Below are 20,687 nucleotides of genomic sequence, written 5' to 3' on the forward strand. Positions count from 1 at the left end.
AAAATGTTGAAACATTTTAGTCAATAGTCATAGAAAATTTTGGGCTTCAACAAATTGAATTTCAAGTATATAATACCCCTTGCAGTACATTTCAATTACAAAATGATATATGGCAATGAAGAAGAAAAATGCCTTGATCAGATTGAAGATGAAAATTGCAATTCCTCAAGAGTAGAAGGATTTCTTGTGTGTCAAGCATTATAATTTTAGTGATGTGATGGAATAATGGTGTAAAAACTTGTTTTGATTCCCTAGAATTAGAGGGGGAAAATGAAATGGTGGAACTAATTTTCCATCTACCATATTTTCCTTTGATTACACTGCAATTACACAATAATTCTTGCCCTGTGTGTATGTAACATACAAGGATAAAATCTGCTACATGGAATTTGATACAATGTCATGAACTGCATCATGATATAAAGCAGACCAAGGAACAGTCATTTTGTTAATGCAAAATGCAACAAGTTGTATGGCGCTGACACGGCCATGAGTGAATCATTCCTTTAATGAATTGCAGCGGGTTTGTATGATAGCCTCCGCTTATATCGTTTGAGAACAGACGCCAAATTTTCTTTTCCCTTTGGGAAAGCAACATCACCGGCCGCGGTTCCACTACGTCCTTTCCGGGTAGAGATTGCAATCTCCACATCCTTGACCACTTCAAGCAACATCGATGCTGTTGTGTATTTTCCTCGGCCTGGTTTTGAAGTCGGTGGCAGCATTCCGTTGGACTGAGGGGGGCTTGACTTTTGCTGATGTGACACAGGAACTTGAAGGCAAAAGCATGGGACCATGGGACTACGAGGCTTGGAAAAAGCTGGATCAATAATGCCCTGTTCATAAAGCAAAAAACAATTAAATGATGTAGGTTGTTAGCATTGTTAGAAAGATGACAGTATGCAATAAACGACAACAACCAAATGTTTTCGCACGAAATAGGATCAGCTATATGGATCTAACAACATCATATTGTTATGTTGTAAATCATATCTAGAGACAAATCAATGCCACCTAAATCCTTCCGAGGCATGCAATGAACACCCATATTATAATGTCTATAATGAGTAGGCTCTACATTGATGAGTGATGAATCATGAATGTATAACAAGTTAGAGCGATATCTCCATATGATTCATCAACAACAAATAATGAATACCAATTGATTAAGAGTGTAAAGAATATGTGCTTTTTTTTAGTTCAAAATTTACCTGGAGACGATTGAGCACATAGGTGTATTTCCCCCAAAGTTCTGGCCGGCTTTCCATAAGTGAGAGGTCAAGAATACGGTGGATACTCCACACTCCAAAGCTTATTATTAAGTCTGATCTCCAAATACACCCCTCCCCACAATTAGGAACTGAGGAAACTGAAAAACTGGAGGAATTGGCATCATCATGCCTTATTGAAGAACCAGGTTTCCCATCAGAAGAAAAATATTGAGTTTCGCCCATATGAGCGACCTGATTCATCTCCCTAGTCTCAACTTCATAAAGAAATTTCTCCCTTGCAGCCACGCGATCAACCAGATCCTCATCAATCCCATCGTTCTGTCTAAATAACCAATCAGACCCTTCAAGTTTTAAGAGTTTCACAATGCAAAGTCTAACCGACTGAAGAAGTTTCGCCTCTATATCTACAAAAGAAGTAGTTTCTTGAGCAGCAGCATTAGGCCTAATTCCAACACCGTCCATTGCAACATTATTAAATTTTTCAGCAACACCGAACTGCTCAAAAGGTTGTCTACACCATAGAGATCCAGTATCAAAACCAGAACTCAACTGTGAAGAGAGTGCCTCCCGGTAAACTTTTGATGGAGAGAGTTCATCAAAGGCCAAAGGATGTCCTATTCTTGATCCAGAATTTGAATATAATGATGGTTCATATGTTTTACTTGCAGAAGATCCATATCCAACAGACCCATTCCATGGAGCATTTTTCTCAGATACATAACCAGTCCTGCGGGGGATGGCATATCCCGAAATGTCTGGTAAGCTGTGGTACTTCTTGTTATTAATGGAACTGGCTGCATTATCTGCAGATACTGATGAGCCAAAATCATAATAGGACCTCTCAGATTGCAATTGAGAATTTCTAGAGACAGCTACGTGTTGGAACCCTGGGGGTTGGCCGATACCTGCACCATTATGCAACTTTCTCCCCAAAGCAAGTGCAAGTGAACCTCTGTAATTTGTATCGGTGGAAGGGGATTTCAATGATGATGACCCCATCGAAACATTCAAGTTATCGAAGTTTCTGTCTTTGCTAACCCGGTTAAGATAGGATGCAGACTGATAACCATGAATGGTAGCCGGCTGATAATCCCAAGCCTCGGATGAAGGCAGATTGCGCACACTAGAATAGCGCCTCTCACCAGAATCGAGGAGATTGCGGCTGGAGTTCTGTGACTGCACATATGCATCTAATAACTGGGCCTGAATTGAGGACGAACTCCTTTGAAGGCCATATGAAGACTCTAAACTACTTTGCATCCTAGGCTGCTTTAAAGAGTCATATAGACCAGAATTCATTGAAGTGTCAGAAGCTCTACCTCCAACAGATGCTGAGTATTCAGAATATTCCTTTCCACATGCATCCACCTGCTGCAAGGAACCAGTGGATCTTGAATCAATTCCCCCTCCCAGCAAAGCATCAAGTTTCTTAGCCTTTGCTTCCCGGGTTGCTTGCCCATGGAAATCATAAAGTTGTCCCCAGAATTCATCAAGAACAGCAGCCAGCTGACGCCTTGCTGCGCGCCCTAAGCCTGCTAACCTCGAAAGACTTCCAATGCTATTCCCACCTTCATCACTTTTCCTACTAAGACTCCTGAATGATGCAGGGCCATCTGATGTTGAAGACGGGGCACTTGCTGAGACCACTTTGGATGATTCTTCAGTTTCCCATGAGTCAACATCATCATCATCATCCCTCTCAGCATTTGAATCTCCCACAAACTCCACACTCTTCCCAACGGGGGCACTTGTTTCTATTTTTACACATTTGGTGTCTTCAGATCTAGAATCAGAAACTTCATCAACTACAGTTGATACTGCCTCTGACTCTGATGTGGAAGCTGACACCTTAGCAAGAGATTTGGGGGAACTAGGAAATGATGTAGTAGATTGAGTCTCCTTTTCAGCACTCACATGTAGATCAGGCTCCATTATAGTTTCAGGTATATCATGATGAAAACGTGGGACTGTTACATCTGAGTACTCCAAGGTCCTTTCTAGAGTCAGAGCTGGTGCTGGTGCTGGATCCTTCACCTGAACCGACGTAACTCCATGATGCTTTGTTCCAGTTAAATATGACTCCTCACCGTCAACTGGCTGATTTGATACAGTCTCTGGCGTATCCCAGTTCCACACCTGAGCTTCTAACTGGACACTGGCAGATCTTAAAGGCGTGACAGCTAACCAAAGCATGAAACATATTGAGGCAACAGCAGAAGCATAAAGAATTAAATATGAGGAAGATACACCATTCCCTGCATTCCATCTCAAATCACCCACCCATTCACTACTGCCAAATACCATTTCTACCACAAAGACAATATTCAAGCCAAGCACCCCAACAAAAATGACCAAGGCTAAAAGTTCCACAAACTGAGAGATCTTGTGTACACCCATTATTGACCTAGATGTAGCAACTCGAAAAAGGGGAATCACAGAAGATGGAAGTTGCAGAGCTACCAAAACCTGAGTGACTATAACTAGCTGATAAATCCCTTCAGCTCCAGAACTCCAAACACAATAAAGGGCAGGCAGAACGGCAATCACTCTAATTGTAGCATAATGAAGCCAACCTGGAATATCCAATCTTAAGAAACCATGGACAACTACTTCTCCACCTAAACTCCAAGTTAATGCTGTGGCTTGATTTGCAAGAAACAGAATCAATAAAAAAGCAAACAAAGCTATTGGGCTACGCAACACCTGCAATAAAAATCTTCGAATTATATTTGTTAAGAATATCAGAATATGTATGACAGGATGCTGTAAGTAAATACTCTGATGTCAATATATTTTAGAGGAAAAGAAGACCTGTTCCATTGGTGATAATGCGTCCTGAAAAGTAAGCAAAACTAGACCCGTACTATAGAACTCATTTGCTGAGGCATTCATCACCACATTATTGACCAAATAAAGACCACTGAAGAAGCATAAGATGGCCAAAAAATGGTTATGACACAAGGCTTCCTTAGAAATATCAGTTGGTCCCTGATGCCACTGCAAAAATTAAATGGAATTTCAGATTGACAAATCAAACGGCAAACGATATGAAGTAGAGCATGATGTGCAAATCTTCATCCCCTGGGTGCACAGATGCTGAAAAGAGTTTATGAGAAGTAATCTCATACAACTTCATTAAGAAAGCTCTGCTTTGAACAGGAGATTGGTGTACTGCTTCTAACTTGAAGAAACCTACTAGGGAACTACAACTAAATTTTGTGCATAAACAATATCTACAGAGGACTAATGTTCTTGAGAATTTCTAACACCTTTTCCTTCTCATTTAAAGTGTACCATGTAATACACCAATTTTATAGCTTCCCCATCTAAGATACTACTGAAAAACATCCTTATAATAAGAAAAGTAACAATCATGGATTAACATGTACTACAAAGATACATACTAAAAACCGTCTGCAAATCTATAGGCCCATAGGGGTAACATGTTTTGGATGAAGCATTTGCTTACACAACCATAATAAAAAAGGGCAGCCCAGTGCATGAGGCTTCCACTTAGTAGAGTTTGAGGAGAGTAGATGTATAGTTGTATACAGCCTTACCTCCCAAGCGGAGAGGCTTTTTCCAGGATTTGAACCTGACCTCATGGTCACTAAACAACAACCTTACTGTTGCGCCAAGCTCATATAACCACAATATCAAAGAGAAAATATCAGTTACTGCACCTTCTGTTAGAATTAGGCATTTATGCCCACTTGTCTAGAATTAGATATTGAGTACTACTCCAAAGTCCAAACAATGTAAGTAAATCTGTGGGACTGTGAGGGAATTATACATTCCCCCAACAGCAATATTTAGGAATAAAGAATTCTAGTTTACCATCTGTATGAAACCGATCAATTTTAACCTGACGTAACTTTCGAAAATAAGCAATTAATGAAGCCATGCATGAAACAACCAAAAGAAGACTGCAAGTGAGTAATGCACCTTTTGAGGCAAGAGCATTCCAGGTGCATTTTGGTTTAGACCTTTCAAATTATGAAATTTTCAAACATTGACTACATAATTATAATATTTAACACTTAAGTAATGATCAAATGATGCAACAGTTGTGAGACAATGTCAAAAACCACTCAAAATACAATGATCTTGACAGTTATACTAACCAAGTTAGATGCTGATTAAAAAAAACAAGTTGGAGTAATGAACAATAAAAAAGTTTTTCTTTCTAGAAAAAGAAGAATTTAATGGCAGTACTGTTCAAAGTCCTTGCCTCCTTGAGGACAACATTTCTTAAAGATAATAAAACCTCCAGCAGCAAGGCAATTGTTCATGCAAGTCCACTATCATGATGCAGAGGGAGATGTTGCACTTTCATGGACAAGCAAAACATGAGTTGCAAACATATCTACAGCACTTTAAAGATATATATGCTTGGCAGCAGCCACAGATAGAGACAATTCGCTATATATGCACAGAAGGAAACTGAGAGTAACGGGAAATAATACCTGTACAACAGAGGAATGAAGGTATAGGTTATGAGGCACAAGAGTTGCTCCAAGAAGACTCATTAGCACAAATGCACTCTCCCCATTCAACTTTGTTAGTACTCCATTCATGGATAAAGGAATTCCTGGTTGATTGATAAGTACTCCAAGTACAAAAGAAAGCAATACAAAGCCTGTCACATACAGGCCTACGATCTTTGCCTTCTTAATGTCCTGGACAAAGGAATTATAATAAATATAGCGTTGGTCAACAGAGGTTGATGGATAGGAAAGTAATGATACTTACAAGGAGGAGAGCAAGAAGCAGATGAAAAACAGCACCAGTAGCAGTTAAAAAGACACAAGCGAACAAGTCCCACCCAAAAATAAGATTTAATCCTTGTGCCATGCCCAAGATCTTGCAAAACAGGTACAATCAACAAATCAAATTCATTGCCAAATATGCAGCCATTTTAAAAAAAAAAAATCAGAGAGCCAACCAATCTTTAAGGTCAATCAAGAGTCAGAATATTACCATGTTAAGATCTAGCATAATCATAGAAATTTCTGCTTGAATTCCAAGGAGCATGCATGTCCATGTATCATATTCATCGCTGCAAATCTTTGGAGAAAGAAACTGAAGTTAGTCTAATAACAATTCACACACTAAGTGTATACATGAAGTTTTAACTAAGCTTGCTCATGCAAGCATCTATATGTCAGCAGTGAGCCTGTATCTGCATGAGCTCGAGGTATAAATATAAAAAAGATAGAAACTGACTACAGACTCGGTAATCAACTCAACAAACAGATTAAAGAAAACACCATTCAACCTGGCTCACAGCTCAAAACATACTATATAAAATGAACCAACGCAAATGGAAAAAATATCTAAAAGGAAAGAAAGAGAGGAATAAGAAAGAAACATGTTGGGAGGGAAAGAATAATTTCAGCCATTTTATTTCGTTACTCTTTTAAGATGAAAGAAACAATTCATACCCATAAGTAAATGTAAGTTTGCAATTTTGCATATTTCCAATATTACAAGATAGAATTTATTGTCGGTATTTTTAATACTTCTAACTTAACATGACAAAATAAGATGCACTGGCACAGGATAGAAATGATAATCAGAATTTCATTAAACTCAAATAATGAATTTTATTTTACAGAAAGTGGAAACTAGAAGCAAAGATGGACAAAACAAAAAAGCAACTCTTTGGGGGTTGTTTTCTCTTGATAAAACAATAAGGGGGTTCTTTTCAATAGCCTTCCATCTTTCGATTTCCTAATATGTAACTACTTACTTGACAGAGATACACGACAACATCAAACACTGAAAAACACAACAAAACTAATTAATAGTTTAAAATTCAAATAAAATTGTATTTTTTGCTTGGATGAAGGGGGGATAAAAAGCAGTTCAGAGTGCAGAAGCTTTTCAAATATAATAAGCTTAATACATCAACAGGGTGAACGAAATAATCCCCAAAGTGAAAGATAAAATACCTGAGCAAGATCTTTTCCTGTGATTATACCAATCCTTGCAGATATGTACTGACAGAAGATAGCAGCAAAATTGAAAATAAGCATGAAAGCCATCAAACCAAATCCAAACCGTGCACCACCTTCAACCATTGCCGCCCACTTTCCAGGGTCAACATATCCTATTGAAATCAAAAGCGTAGGTACAACAGCAGGCAGTGACCGGTGAAGAAAGCCAGGCAGGTGGTTAGTAGTGCTCGATGCCTCTGCATCCATTTTGCTCTTCAATACCGTACCACCAGCAATAAGTCTAGCGGAAAAATATGATATTCAGAGAAACACTTTGAAGTAGCCAAAACTTTCAATGAGCCTTAGATAATTGTATTGCAGCAACTTATCTATATTTCTATCAACAAATTCTATCTACTAGATGTCAATCATAGATACATTACAAGCTTCGAATACAGTCTATAATTAGCCACCATATAACAATTTAATAAATAGCACATCCGTCTATGCCAGCAACCAGCCCATAAATTATTCAACAATCGGCTGTAATCATCGGATACAAACCTAATGTTTTATTAACCCAACCTTAGCACCATCAGAAAAACTTTTTACAACACCCATTAATAACTATTTCGTTCATCTCCTCAACGTGACCGAATCCCAATCCAATCATAGTCAACCAAATTCACAAAGACCTTTTAACTATTCTCAATTGTAATCCAAATCACCATCCTCCTCAGATTTCTCAAACCCTGCAACAAATTGATTAATGAAACAACATTAGTACCAAAACAAAGGAACACTCTGATCATTGTAGAAAATTAGTAGCATAACTAAAAACACTATCATCACGATTAGATTACAATTAAATCTAAAACATAAGCATACATGAATCAGAGCAACAAATTCAACAGTCTCCAAACAGAGTTATTAAAAAAAATAAAACAGTTGAAACAAAACAAAAATTAGATCTTCTTATAAACCCACATAGCAAAATTCAGCTCTGAAACCAAAACAACAACAAAACAGAAAGAAAAAAAACAGAAGATAAAAAAAGAAGTTGCAGAAGGTAATAAAAAAACCCTAGAGTAGAAAAGCTTGAGTATCAGTTAAAAAGCGTGTGGATCTGATGCAGAATAAAAAGGAACATTTTCACTAATTTCAGTGAGAGTTTTCTTTTGATTTGATTATCATAGAGTTAGGGTTTCTGAAATTGGTTTACCTTGTTCTTCTATGTTTCTCTTTTGTTCCTCTCCTTCAAAATAGATCTCACAAACTTCAATAACTCCCAACAGGACCATACACAAAACAGATAGATAATATTAATAAAATTAATAATTCATTATTTTATTTATGTGTGTAATATTTGTGCACCGATAATATAAAAGAGTTATACATAATCACTATATTATATACCTTTCATTCATTTCTCTTACATTTATCATAAGATTTTAAAATATATGTAATGATAGCGTAAAGTTTTTACACGTTGTCAGTGTATCATTCCTTAACGGTGGTTAAGAAATGAATAGTGAACGATTTGCTGACAGTATAAAAACTCTTACACTGTCGATATATACATATTTAAATCCTTATTGTAAATGATGGTTGAGAATAAATAATGAATAAAACAGTGACAATGTAAAAAACTCTTACTTTACGGGTGTCTGACATTTTTTTATTTTATTTTAATGCAAGTAGTAATTGTTTATTTGTAAGAAAGAGAGTGGGACGAGATTTTGGGAAAGCATATAGAAAAAAGTTAAAATAAAATAATAAAATATTAATGGGTGGGGTTTCAAGGCCATGTTGGATAGAGATGAGAAAGGTGGAGTGTTTAAAAGGAGCCTTGAAAAGCTATAAAATAGCCTAGAGTTAAAGTTTTCTTTTTTCTATATGTACTTTTTTATGTTATTTATTTTTAATTTCATTTACCCATGTTAGTTCATTAGAATAATTTACTTAATAGATGTTGTTGGTATAGGAGCTATGAAATGAAATATTCTTGAAAAAAGAACTAGGCAACAAAAATAAGAAGCTTATTTTTGACAATTTTTAGTTGTCTTTTGATTTTTAGATTAATTTTTGGATATGTGTTGAGATAAAGGATAAAAAAATAGATAAAAATAGCTTTAATTTCTTGTAAGACAATTTGTCCAAGTTTTAGTTAGTACTCTAAAAATAAAGTCACTTAGGTGTTTGATAATACTAGAGGGTGGGTTGTAAATTAATCAATTAAATTCTCTAACAAAAAATAAGTGATTTGATTATGTTGAGAGGATTGACTTATATGGTAGTTATGATTGATATATAAGATATTTAATAATGATTTATGACTTATAAGCTATAGATTACATCTATCTCATAAGCTATTTTATAAATTAATCTTATTAGCACTTGTTTTAACTAGCTAACTTATCAGCTCATAATTTATAAGCTTATGACTATCTTGTAATTTTTGAAGTAACTTATAAACTTTTTAACTAATTTGTAAGCTATTCATGCAACAACAAAAAATGAGATAACTTAATGATCTTTGGTTTAAATAATGAGAAAAATTATAGGTGTTGAAAAGTTCTAAATAACTTATGAGCAATGAGAACATAAAAACATTTAAATCTCCTCTCATGTGTTGCTTCATTCTTTAGAAATGAATAAACCAAACAAAAAATAACATAGGCCCCGACTTTTTGTTTCTTGTCTAGCTTGGTTTTTTTGTTTTCCATATGCATCATTGTACGGGAGGCAATTCTGTATGAGTTGTGAACATCTACATGTATATGTGGCTAATTCTTAGAGTGAGTATTTTTTTCATCCACAAGACTCGAACCTGAGACCTTGCTTAAGAAGAATCAATCATATAGCACTTGAACTAACACCAATTGGTTGTCTAGCTTGGTTTGGTGACAATTTAAGGGACGATAATCTGTTGTTTTCAAGCATGTCTCAAAGTCTATATCAGATTAATCATAATGAAGCAAAAAATAAAAAAATTAATACTTAATTTTTTAACTAACATGCATATTTTGATTAGTTTGGGACATACTTAGAGACATGGTCAGATACACCCTATCCATATCCACAATCTAAGACCCTATAGCAATTATGTTAATGGAAAGCAAGACATAGTGTGTATTATGCAACCCTACACAAGTGTTTCAAACAAATTAAATCTAAGACAAGGAAAAAATGGCAATCTATTTACGTGCAATTCTATTTTTACAAATCTGAAAATTTTCAATTTGTAAATGTATTTATGCACTGTGTTGACTTAGAGTAAATATAGTTTATTGGTGACAACAAAAAGTCAAAATGGTGTTATAGACTTATTATCGTATTAAATTAAAAAAAAATATTTCGTCGATTTTAATGTTTTCATTTAAAACTTATAAACACGTAAATTACTCGCACATAATCTTATAATTTTGTTTTCATGTAAGTCTTAATTAATTGTATGACAATGAAACATTTAATGAATCGCCATGTAACGTAATATAATTTTATGTTTTCACTTGATTATTTATAAGTTATAATACAAAAATGGACTCTCCCTTACATTAAAAATAAATAAATAAATTGATTATTCAAGTTAACCTATATCGTTAATACACATTATTGTGGGTTCAAGTAACGCATACATCCCAAAACAGCCATGAACCTATAAATATAACATATATAATTCATCATCTTCATTTTTTTATACAATCAAGAGTACGTCTCTTTAACTAATCACTTTCAGATTGTGTGATTGTTCTTCCCAACAAGTGTCGTTCACATAATTGAATTCTTGACATTTTAATCATTCTGAGTATATAATGAAACCTTACACGATTGGATCAACGTCTTGTAAATGTTAAGATACAATTTGAATTAAAAGAAACAACATCCAATGCAATTAAGTAATATTTGATTAGTCAAATATATATCATTTTCTTATGATATAAGATGATCCAAAAGAAGATATATTATATTTTTTAATTAACCATTTTTTGGACTTACCACATATATGTTAAGTGGAGTTTATTTGCTCACACTAACATACTTTTCTAATTCACTCTAATAACCATTATATAACTAGTAAGTTAAGCATGCTCAATATTTAACATATATAACCGTAAAGTGCATGAGAAAAAGTGCAAGGGAAAATTATAACAACTTTTGAAATTTTTGAGCTAGTCTATCTACATGGAGTCAAAGCTTACCATAAAGATAATGCACCCATCTACATTGAATTTTTTTCATACTAAGAATGATATTTCTTTATCTTTTTTGATAAAAAATTAATTTCTTTCGGAATCTGTGATTACCCTTTTCAACAAATGTCGTTATTAAGACCAAACTTTCAACTTTGAGAATTCAATAAAGTTTTATATTACTAAATCAACATTTTATTAGTTCATCTAAACAGATTATACTTGAGTTAAACAAATCAAATAAAATAGAAAGTGATATAAAAATGGTGGAATAAAATAGTGAGGAAATTAGTATCAACTTTCCTGCACAGAAAGAGACCATGTGATGTAATGAATAATTATATACTTGTTTGGAAGCTATAAAATAAATTATAATTGAGTTAACTCATAGTACAATATTACACTATTAGATAGTGATTTTTAATTTTTATACTCTAAATTGTAGAGGAGAAATCTCAAAACAATGTACCATTCTATGTGCCGCTGTTTGTGATTGGTGAGAAAAATAATTAATTATTAAAAATTTAATTTAATTACATTTTTAGAATGATACACATTATGGAATAGCAGATGTGCTCCCGATAAAATATGATTAAAGAACACGTGGCAAACTTAGTTTTGTGGATTAAGATCTTGTAATCTTTTGAAGCGGGGGACACGCCATAAATGTTTATGCTTTCAATTATACACAAGATCTTCTCTGTCCCATACACTGTATATACCCTCATCATTTTTTTATATATTTGATTCATCAACAAATATTAAATCATATTATTTACATTTTAAAATATTTAAATTTATTTTATATTTTATTACCCAATTGATGGGGAAATGGGATAAGAGTGATATATCGAGAGACCATAAATGTTTTTCCCCAACAAGAAAAGGATAGTTTTTATTAAATAAAAAATCCGTATTGTTTTAATTCATTAAATATATAACGTTAACATTAATTATGTATCATTGAATGCATTAAATTATAATATGTATTTGGGTAATATTCAAATAGGGCACTTAATTAAAGACATACCATGACTCATCAGATTCCAATTATGGTAGCATGACATAACCAAACTTAAATTGTTAGTAATAGCAAACAAAGTATTCTATAATAGAGTATATTTAATAATTATTTGATGGTAAATATATAAATAATATTATTTGAAAATCAAAATGAGTTTATTAAACAAAAATGACAATTTTTTAATTAATTCTCAAACTAGTGTTTGGAATTTAAAGTCATTTTCAACAAATGAAACTTTAAAAATGTCACATGTGCTAAATAAATTTGAAAAAAAATAGTTATCAAAAAAATATTTTTAATGAGTCCTAAGTATAATAAGCTTTTAACGAGAAAATTAGATAGTAACTTTATTTTTATTGAAATTTATTATAATTTTGATTCTAAAAAAACAATTTCCCAATGCAATTTGGAAAATAAAAAAATATATTTAAATCTCCAAAGTTATGACTTTAAATGGAATTGGTAAAGAATAATAATACATTATTTATAATAGTACATAAAGTATGTGATAATAGAGCAGATTTGATATTTTTTGGGGATATCATATAAATAATAGTATTTCAAAATCAAATTGATATTTTTTAAATAAAATGATAAATTTTTATTTCTTTATGAAAATACTTTTAAAAACCTATAGTCAATTTCACTCCATCAAAATATGAAAATAGCAAACATGCTAAATAAACTATAATTTTTTTTAGTTTCAAAATACACCTTTGATATATATACATCCTAAGTATCATACTATTTTCAATGAGGAAAATTGATTCGAATTTTATTTTTACTAAAAATTATTACTTTTTTCCACAAAATAATTGTATTCTCACTTCTTATCAAATAAACTACATATTAATTAAACTAACAAAAATGTTTTAATTTATTTAAATAAAATATTCTCCATTCAAGTTTTCTACTACATGCTTTAGATAAAATATTCGCTTGTTCACTCTCCTATTTGCCAATTGGTACTATGTAATATGGATAAGAGCTTAGATTTTATTGGCAATTTAAAAAATATTTTGGTCATAATTTGCAAAAATGCTCACAAAAGTTTTCTATGTTCTATACCAACTCAATTGTGTTTTACGATATACTTAAATGTGTTAATATGATAATCAATGAGAAATTAAATGAGGTATATTATTTATTATTGGACAAAATTTTATTAGGTTGGTATAGAGACATAAAAAACTTTTAGCGTAGATAATTTGGATTCAATCGCAAGAACATGAGTTCCCCCGACTTCAAGCAATATGTGGTACAAAAGCTTTATGGGACAAAATCTGTATAGTGTTGATCCATGTTCAATTAAAGAATGGTTGGATCGAACCTAATGAGGGTTGACCGAGGCTTGAACTCATAGTATCATTCTTCTCTATGAGAGATTAATCTCATGAGATACATACACATGAACCCATGAATTAACCACGTTGTCACATACTTAATAACGTAAAACTTTTGCACTTGAATCAACATTATAGAATTTATTTGAACATATTTTCTCAAACCCCATATATTTGTTCCATGTGAGGAAATAAATGGGAAAACATGGTAAATAAATATGTTAGAGTTATATAAAAGAATGGTATTGATGTTAATTTAGTAAACATATTACTCAGCCAACTTAGGATATATAAAATAGTTAAAACTATAACATACGGATATATATAGTTATTTAGAATCAAGAAAAATCATGGCCCATTAGCTCAGTTGGTTAGAGCGTCGTGCTAATAACGCGAAGGTCACAGGTTCGAAACCTGTATGGGCCATTTTTTGTTTTATTTTTAGTTTATATAAGCTCCTCAAGAGCTTCAAACTCTTTATAAATTATAATCACAACCAAAGAGTGTAAATGGTTCCCTTCCTTGACACCTTGTTATCATACAAAACATTGATGTCCATTATGTTTTTTGTTATTTGTGTGAAGTCATGAACTCTTTTTATACTTCATCTCATTAACACCTTCAAATGACATTTATAATGATAACAACATGGGAGCCACACTTTGTACAAGTTCATGTACATTTTTCTCATTTGAAAAGTAAAACGTGAATTAAATATATATATTAACTTTACATTTTCTCACCAATGACAAACCAGAGGTATATGAAGTAGTACAAAGTTTGAGACAGAAGATATGACTCCCATAATTTAGATAAGAAGATGTGGCTCCTTCGTACTACCAAAAAAATATAAATAAAATTTTGGAGGGAAATAAAGTTCATTTTAATTAAACTCAGCCATGTTATAATGTATTAATTACATGGCTCCATGTAACTTTGTGAAAATATGGAGAAGATCTATGTGAGTTTGTGTCCCAATGATTTTGCTATAAATAAACACTTCTAATGTTTGTGGTTACAAATTTCTCCACTTGTTATCATCTTTAAATATCTCATACCTAATTTTAACTTTATAGTTTTAGATTGTCCTTATTTCTAGCTTCCACTACCTATATATACACACTTAAGGATCTAAGCAAGTTTCATAATAACAAAATTTATTGTGATTCTTAGTTTGTATTATTCTCTCTCATAAACATACAAATCCTTTTACATTTCTTGAGAGAAGAAAAAAACTCTCTATCTCTCTTCTTTCTAGATAGATAGGAGGAGGAGAGAAATATTTCCATTCAACAATATTCATTTGGTTAAGGTATTTGTGAGCAATATAAATAATCCATTATAGTTGTTGTCAAAATTTGTGAATATGGTTAAGGCAATGAGAAACCAAAGTTCTTGGTTGGAGGTTGCTCCCTCACCTACAATTTTCCCAACAAAACCTTCTTCTAATTCTCCTAAATTGGAGACAATTATTGAAGAAGCTGGTGATGATTTCGACGATGATAAACTACTTAATATGTGATAAGTACCATGTTTATATTATTTCTTTTATATGGTTTGTGACGTTGGATCCGTCCACCATCATACCAACATGCATGTTGATATCACCGATCACTGATGATTTCCAGTCGTCTATCATTTAACTGTTTTATACGGGTGCTCTTCAATGTGCGTTGTTAAAATGTGAATTTTGATGCAGTGATGTCGCGTTCAATTGAAGTGGTGAAATATTTTATGTGATAGTGAACATGCAAATTAAGTCAAATATGTTTTGGAGGATCTAGGTTTAGAGAATATATAGTTGTGAGCTTCATCACGATTGAGTTTGTAACAACATGTACATATATAAATGTTGTAAAATATTTTTTCTTTTTGTATATTAATGTCACTTTGTAAAGAACAATAGACACTAATAGTCGATTTGTGAGTTTGATTTTGGAGAGGAATGAAGAGAAATTGAATGTTTGAGAATCATGTTACAAGTGTATTTCGTGTCTTCCAAGTCTTTCATTTTCCTCTCTTGTTTTCCAAAAACCAACTCGCAAACAGAAGCTAAATGATAGTTTATTGGATTACTTGAGCCATGTTATACATTGCTCATTTCATGGGTTTTGATTATATATGCTGGGTTGGGGCCATTACAATCTAATTATGTCCATTGTATAAGTATAATGGAAGTGAAATTCTTATAACTTATTCACCAAAAAGAAATATCATAAACAAGCCATCTCTTTTACGGGCCTAGGGGAAAGTGTGTAGGATTTATAAGGCCCAAGTTAGTTTTTGAAGTGGAATGAAAGAAAAAAAAAAAGAAAATTTGAATGTCATCTTATAAATATTATAATTTTCAAACATTTATCTTCACCAAAAAAGAAATCTCTTAAAGATTTAGTTTCTTGAGCATGAAGAGAAATAAAAAGTTTAAAAATCATCTCATAAATATATTTTAATATTTATTCCATCATTCTCATATAAAAATTACCTTAAATCAAGATTCTGATGTAGATCAAATACTATATAACATTAATTAAAGAGTAAATTACACTGATACCCTCTGAGTTTTAGCGAAATTACACAAGCCACCCCTCACTTTTCAACACCTACACAAACCCCTAATTTTTATATTTTCATTACACTAATCACCCTGCATGAGAAATAAGTGTAATTTTTTAAACAAAAAATGTGATAAATGTAATTAAGTTAAACAAAACATGGTATATTGTGGAGACAAATCCAAATAATATATGATTCGATACCTCTTTATTATTTTTGGTTTGTTACGATACAGTATAAGATCAATTTAAACAATATCTCTTTAGAATTGTTGATATATTTTATAACCAAAAATAATAAAGATACATTGATTTGTATATTATTTGGATTTTTCCTCACAATATACCATGTTTTGTTTAACTTAATTGCATTTATCATATTTTTTGTTTAAAATATTACACTTATTTATCATGCAGGGGTGGTCAGTGTAATGAAAGTATAAAAAGTATGGGATATTTGTATAGGTGTAGAAAAGTGAAGGATAATTTGTGTAATTTCATTAAAACTCAGGGGTGATAGTATAATTAACTCTTAATTAAATACAGAACCAATCCACATCATACTATAGAGTACAAGATAATAACATGTCTATTATCAAATCAAATTCTGGACAAATTACTTAACAAGAGTTAGAGACATTAATTATTGTGTTTTCAAATACTCTACTAAAAGGATGAGGCAATTCAATCAATCAAATTTTAAGATTTACAACAATTTCATCAAAGAAAAGATTTGATGCCATAACTGAACCTAAAACCTTAATATAATAGATTTATATATGATTCTTTGATGGTGGGTCTGGGAATAACATAGCAAGAGGTAATAGTTAACATAGTCGATATGCAGTGTTTGGTGCTTTGTAAGAACGTTGCTGTCACCATTCACTATTCATTATCACACCCTTGATTGGTCCATTCATGTCCTTGTCATGGCACCGTTTTTCCATGTGACTCGTGTGCCTTATGTCCCTCATAGCCCATATTTACGGATGAGAATCGGTTGTCGTCAACTATGTCCCAAAGTTTGTCTCTAACTATGTCCTAAAGTCTGTCACAAACCAATCATAGTAAAGTAAAAATAGACAAAATTATAAATGTTTAAATTTTTTAACTGATGTTGCATATTGTGATTGGTTCAGGACAGGTTTTGGGACACGTTCGAGGACAGCACAATCCTTGTCCCATCTTTACATGTGTCCACTCAATATCCATTTGATGTGTATGCCACTTCAGTATCCTTTTGTCCTCATTTCTCATAACCAACCCTAACCAATATCATTTAGGTTAGTAGTAATTTGTTATTATTTTCAGATTTATGCAACATAGCTCTTCACTATAAAATATATAGGAGAGGTTGGAGGATGTTTTTTTTGGGAATGGAAATCATACATTTCTTTTTGTATTCTTAAATGGTTTCATTCAATTAAATAATTTTTTATAAAAACAGAATTATATTAGTTGGTGTAATTTGATTGAATATAAATAGAAATAAACAGAGTTTTTGAGACATGTGATCTCTTTCGTTGTTTTTATCTATTGTGTGTGACATGAAATAGTATTCATGATCTTAATTACAGTAGAGATGACTTTCTAATTTTGTTTTTTTCTCTATGTTAGTATGGATTTTATAGCTTATATAAATGAAAGAGTCGTTATTCATGATCTTAACACCCTTATGCTTCATTAATAAAAAAATACACACATATATATACATATAAAATATAAAATTTCTACTAAAGTTAAAACTTTTAATAATAATAATTCTTAGATGATGACCCCATTATTATATAGCAGCCGCATTTCATCCATCACAAACTATTGAAAAGCCATTATTGTTCTTACAAGTGTCGGTCACATGAGACACTACTATAGAAATCTGTGACTTAAGAATAGTTTTTTTGTTGTCTTTTATTAATATTAAACACATATGACAAATAATATTTTAGAGAAATATTCATACTCACACACTCCATTCTCGGAATAATGATGGTTGTAAAGAGTAAGGAATAAAGGTTATGATATATTTGAGGTCAGGGTTATCTTTTTTATATATGAGCCAGTGAGGTGTGTTTGTTATACATGTCTAGTCCATGTAGTAACAATTATCATATCAATATATTACAAAATTAATTATTTAGATAAGGAAAAATATTCACTAAGAAAAGGGCATATAGGTACTATTCAACACAATACATCAAAATTATACAGGCTAAAATTAGTTGAAAACTAAGGCTAAATTAACCCTCATAACTTGATTTATATATTAAATTTAGAATTTAGCTTTATATAGTAAGTACTAATATGATTTTTTGACAATCTAAAACTACATACACTTAGAGTCTGCTTGCGAGTGAGTTTTCGAGAGAAAAAATGGAAAGAGGAGACTTTAGAGCCATATCACAAGTGTATTTCATGACTCTTAAGCATTCTATTCCCTTTCATTCTCCTCTAAAACTCATGATCAACTCACAAACATACCCTTACGTGAATAGAGGGCACATATATATTATATAGAAGTGGTTTTTATATTGTTGTATAATTAGTTTTTTTGGTTTGGTAGTGTGTCCAATCAAAATTGAGAAATACATGGTGTGAATTTTGGCTTTGTTAGATGCTTAGTAACATGGATCACGATGAGGAATAATAATTTAGAACAACGTGGACCAAGATAGACATAGGGAATATATAAGAGCTGGCTAGAGAATGACCCTAGCTAAAGAAAAGCAGAAAGGTTACCCCAAAACATGAACAAGGCAAGTAGCTATAGGAAACATAGGACAAAGAATCAAAATTATTATATTGGAACATATATGCACGTATATAGCATAAGCTTATATTATCTTTGTTAAGTAATAATGATGTTATGCTTAAAGTGGATAAAAAATATTTTCATATGACTATAATATCATCAATTGGGAGTTGACATAATCCAATTTTGTTATTGTTCTTTCAGCCTAGTGGAGGGATAATGTAATATATAGTGATATACAAATGATTGGATATTTGCATTGTACTATCTCAAGAACCAAAACAAAATTTTACTATTTACATTGGTATGTCAATTAATAAAAAGTGTCGGAAGCTCTGGATTATCACATGGTTAGCAATAATTCGGTCTATCTAGCTTGCTAAGAATGATATAATCTTCAACTCAATTCATAAGTTACTACAACATATGGTAGATGCAACAAATAAGAAGTTTTGACTCTAGATCATTGAAAATATGGGTAGATCAACAATATATACCTTGATAAGAAGTCTTACTCTCGATCACTAATCACATTTCCTTTCATTCTTTTTTTTTTACTTATTAGCTCTGCCTAATTTTTGTAATATTATATATATTTAAGTACATCTTTAATAAAATTGTCTTTTGCTAAAAAGATAGAGAAAAATATTGTAGAGAGAAGTTAAACATATGATAATATTTCATTTTATAAATAACATCGTCTATTTATACCAAGTGATATTGGCTTAACTTTTAATGAAGGAAGGTTCAATTACATCATGTGATCATGCATGCTCATGTTTTTCAACATGCCAAAGTGTCAGTCTAATAGATCAACATTTGAGCCTATGGTAGCAATTATAGGTCCTTTTAGGATAACTTCCCTTTTAAATCCCTTGCAAACTAATATCATATCTTTCTTTCTACTATGAATCCAAGAAACAATTATGGTCATTTATAATGTATTTGCTTTTTAACAAATAAGAAAGATGTTAAGCAACCAATGTCAACTTATCCTATTTTAATTCTCCTCCAATTATTTTAAATAATTTCTAAATTTTTAATCAAACTTTTAACCAAGATGTGTGTTGTCTTGATTTTTATATTGTGTATTGGGATACATAGGGGCAACATGAACTTTATTGTACACACAAATAAAAAATATTTTATTTTAATAATTAGATTTTCTATAGAAATAAATAATGATATAAAAGTCAATGTTATCAGCAAGAGTATCATTTTACTATGGGCAGACGAAATTTTAATATCCTTACTGGTCCATATTTGACTTTCGAACTCAAAACTCTTGTTAAAATACTATACTATCCAAATTGAGAATAATATAGAATTTTCTATATTTTAACCACAAAAAATATATGAGCGACTCCAAATTTTTTGGTAAAGGCCAAAATCGAGTTTACCTCTTCCCAAATCTCATAACAAATATTGAACTAGAAATTGGGCTGCGACACTTCTTAAACAACATTAATAAATATTTATTAACACAACCAATAAAAAGAATATAGTATATGCAGTGATAATATGAGAGTTCCTTGGAATGTCAATATACATCTATCATTCATATGTCAATCATGTAAAAAATAGGTAATACATAAGAATTATGGATGAGGTACTAATCATTAAAAAAATTACAATGATAGTATACATTTTAAACT

The 20,687-nt window shown here is 31.8% G+C and overlaps 1 protein-coding gene, 1 long non-coding RNA gene and 1 other non-coding gene across 7 annotated transcripts; 2 read left to right on the plus strand and 1 right to left on the minus strand.

Moving 5' to 3' along the window:
* On the minus strand, positions 206 to 8,499 carry LOC109348383 (ethylene-insensitive protein 2-like). 5 transcript variants are annotated; one of them, XM_019588796.1, is made up of 9 exons: positions 8,394 to 8,499; positions 7,867 to 7,923; positions 7,187 to 7,472; positions 6,213 to 6,299; positions 5,985 to 6,095; positions 5,699 to 5,911; positions 4,044 to 4,229; positions 1,212 to 3,935; positions 206 to 836 (listed from the first exon to the last, which is right to left on the minus strand). In XM_019588796.1, the coding sequence occupies exons 3-9, from the start codon at positions 7,436 to 7,438 to the stop codon at positions 507 to 509; spliced, it is 3,903 nt and encodes a 1,300-aa protein (XP_019444341.1). In that variant the 5' UTR covers positions 7,439 to 7,472; positions 7,867 to 7,923; positions 8,394 to 8,499; the 3' UTR covers positions 206 to 506. The 5 variants fall into 5 exon arrangements, with proteins under 5 accessions (XP_019444341.1, XP_019444342.1, XP_019444343.1 ...); XM_019588797.1 differs by lacking the exon at positions 8,394 to 8,499 and adding an exon at positions 8,254 to 8,380; XM_019588798.1 differs by having other exon boundaries at positions 1,212 to 3,937; positions 4,049 to 4,229; positions 7,187 to 7,923.
* Positions 14,084 to 14,157, plus strand: TRNAI-AAU. Its single transcript has one exon. It is a non-coding gene; the product is annotated as a tRNA-Ile (tRNA).
* LOC109348386 lies at positions 14,593 to 18,741 on the plus strand. Its single transcript, XR_002107727.1, has 3 exons — positions 14,593 to 14,607; positions 17,352 to 17,355; positions 18,662 to 18,741. It is a non-coding gene; the product is annotated as an uncharacterized LOC109348386 (long non-coding RNA).

The sequence above is a fragment of the Lupinus angustifolius genome, chromosome LG05, assembly GCF_001865875.1.
Source record: "Lupinus angustifolius cultivar Tanjil chromosome LG05, LupAngTanjil_v1.0, whole genome shotgun sequence".
NCBI classification, from domain to species: Eukaryota; Viridiplantae; Streptophyta; class Magnoliopsida; order Fabales; family Fabaceae; genus Lupinus; species Lupinus angustifolius.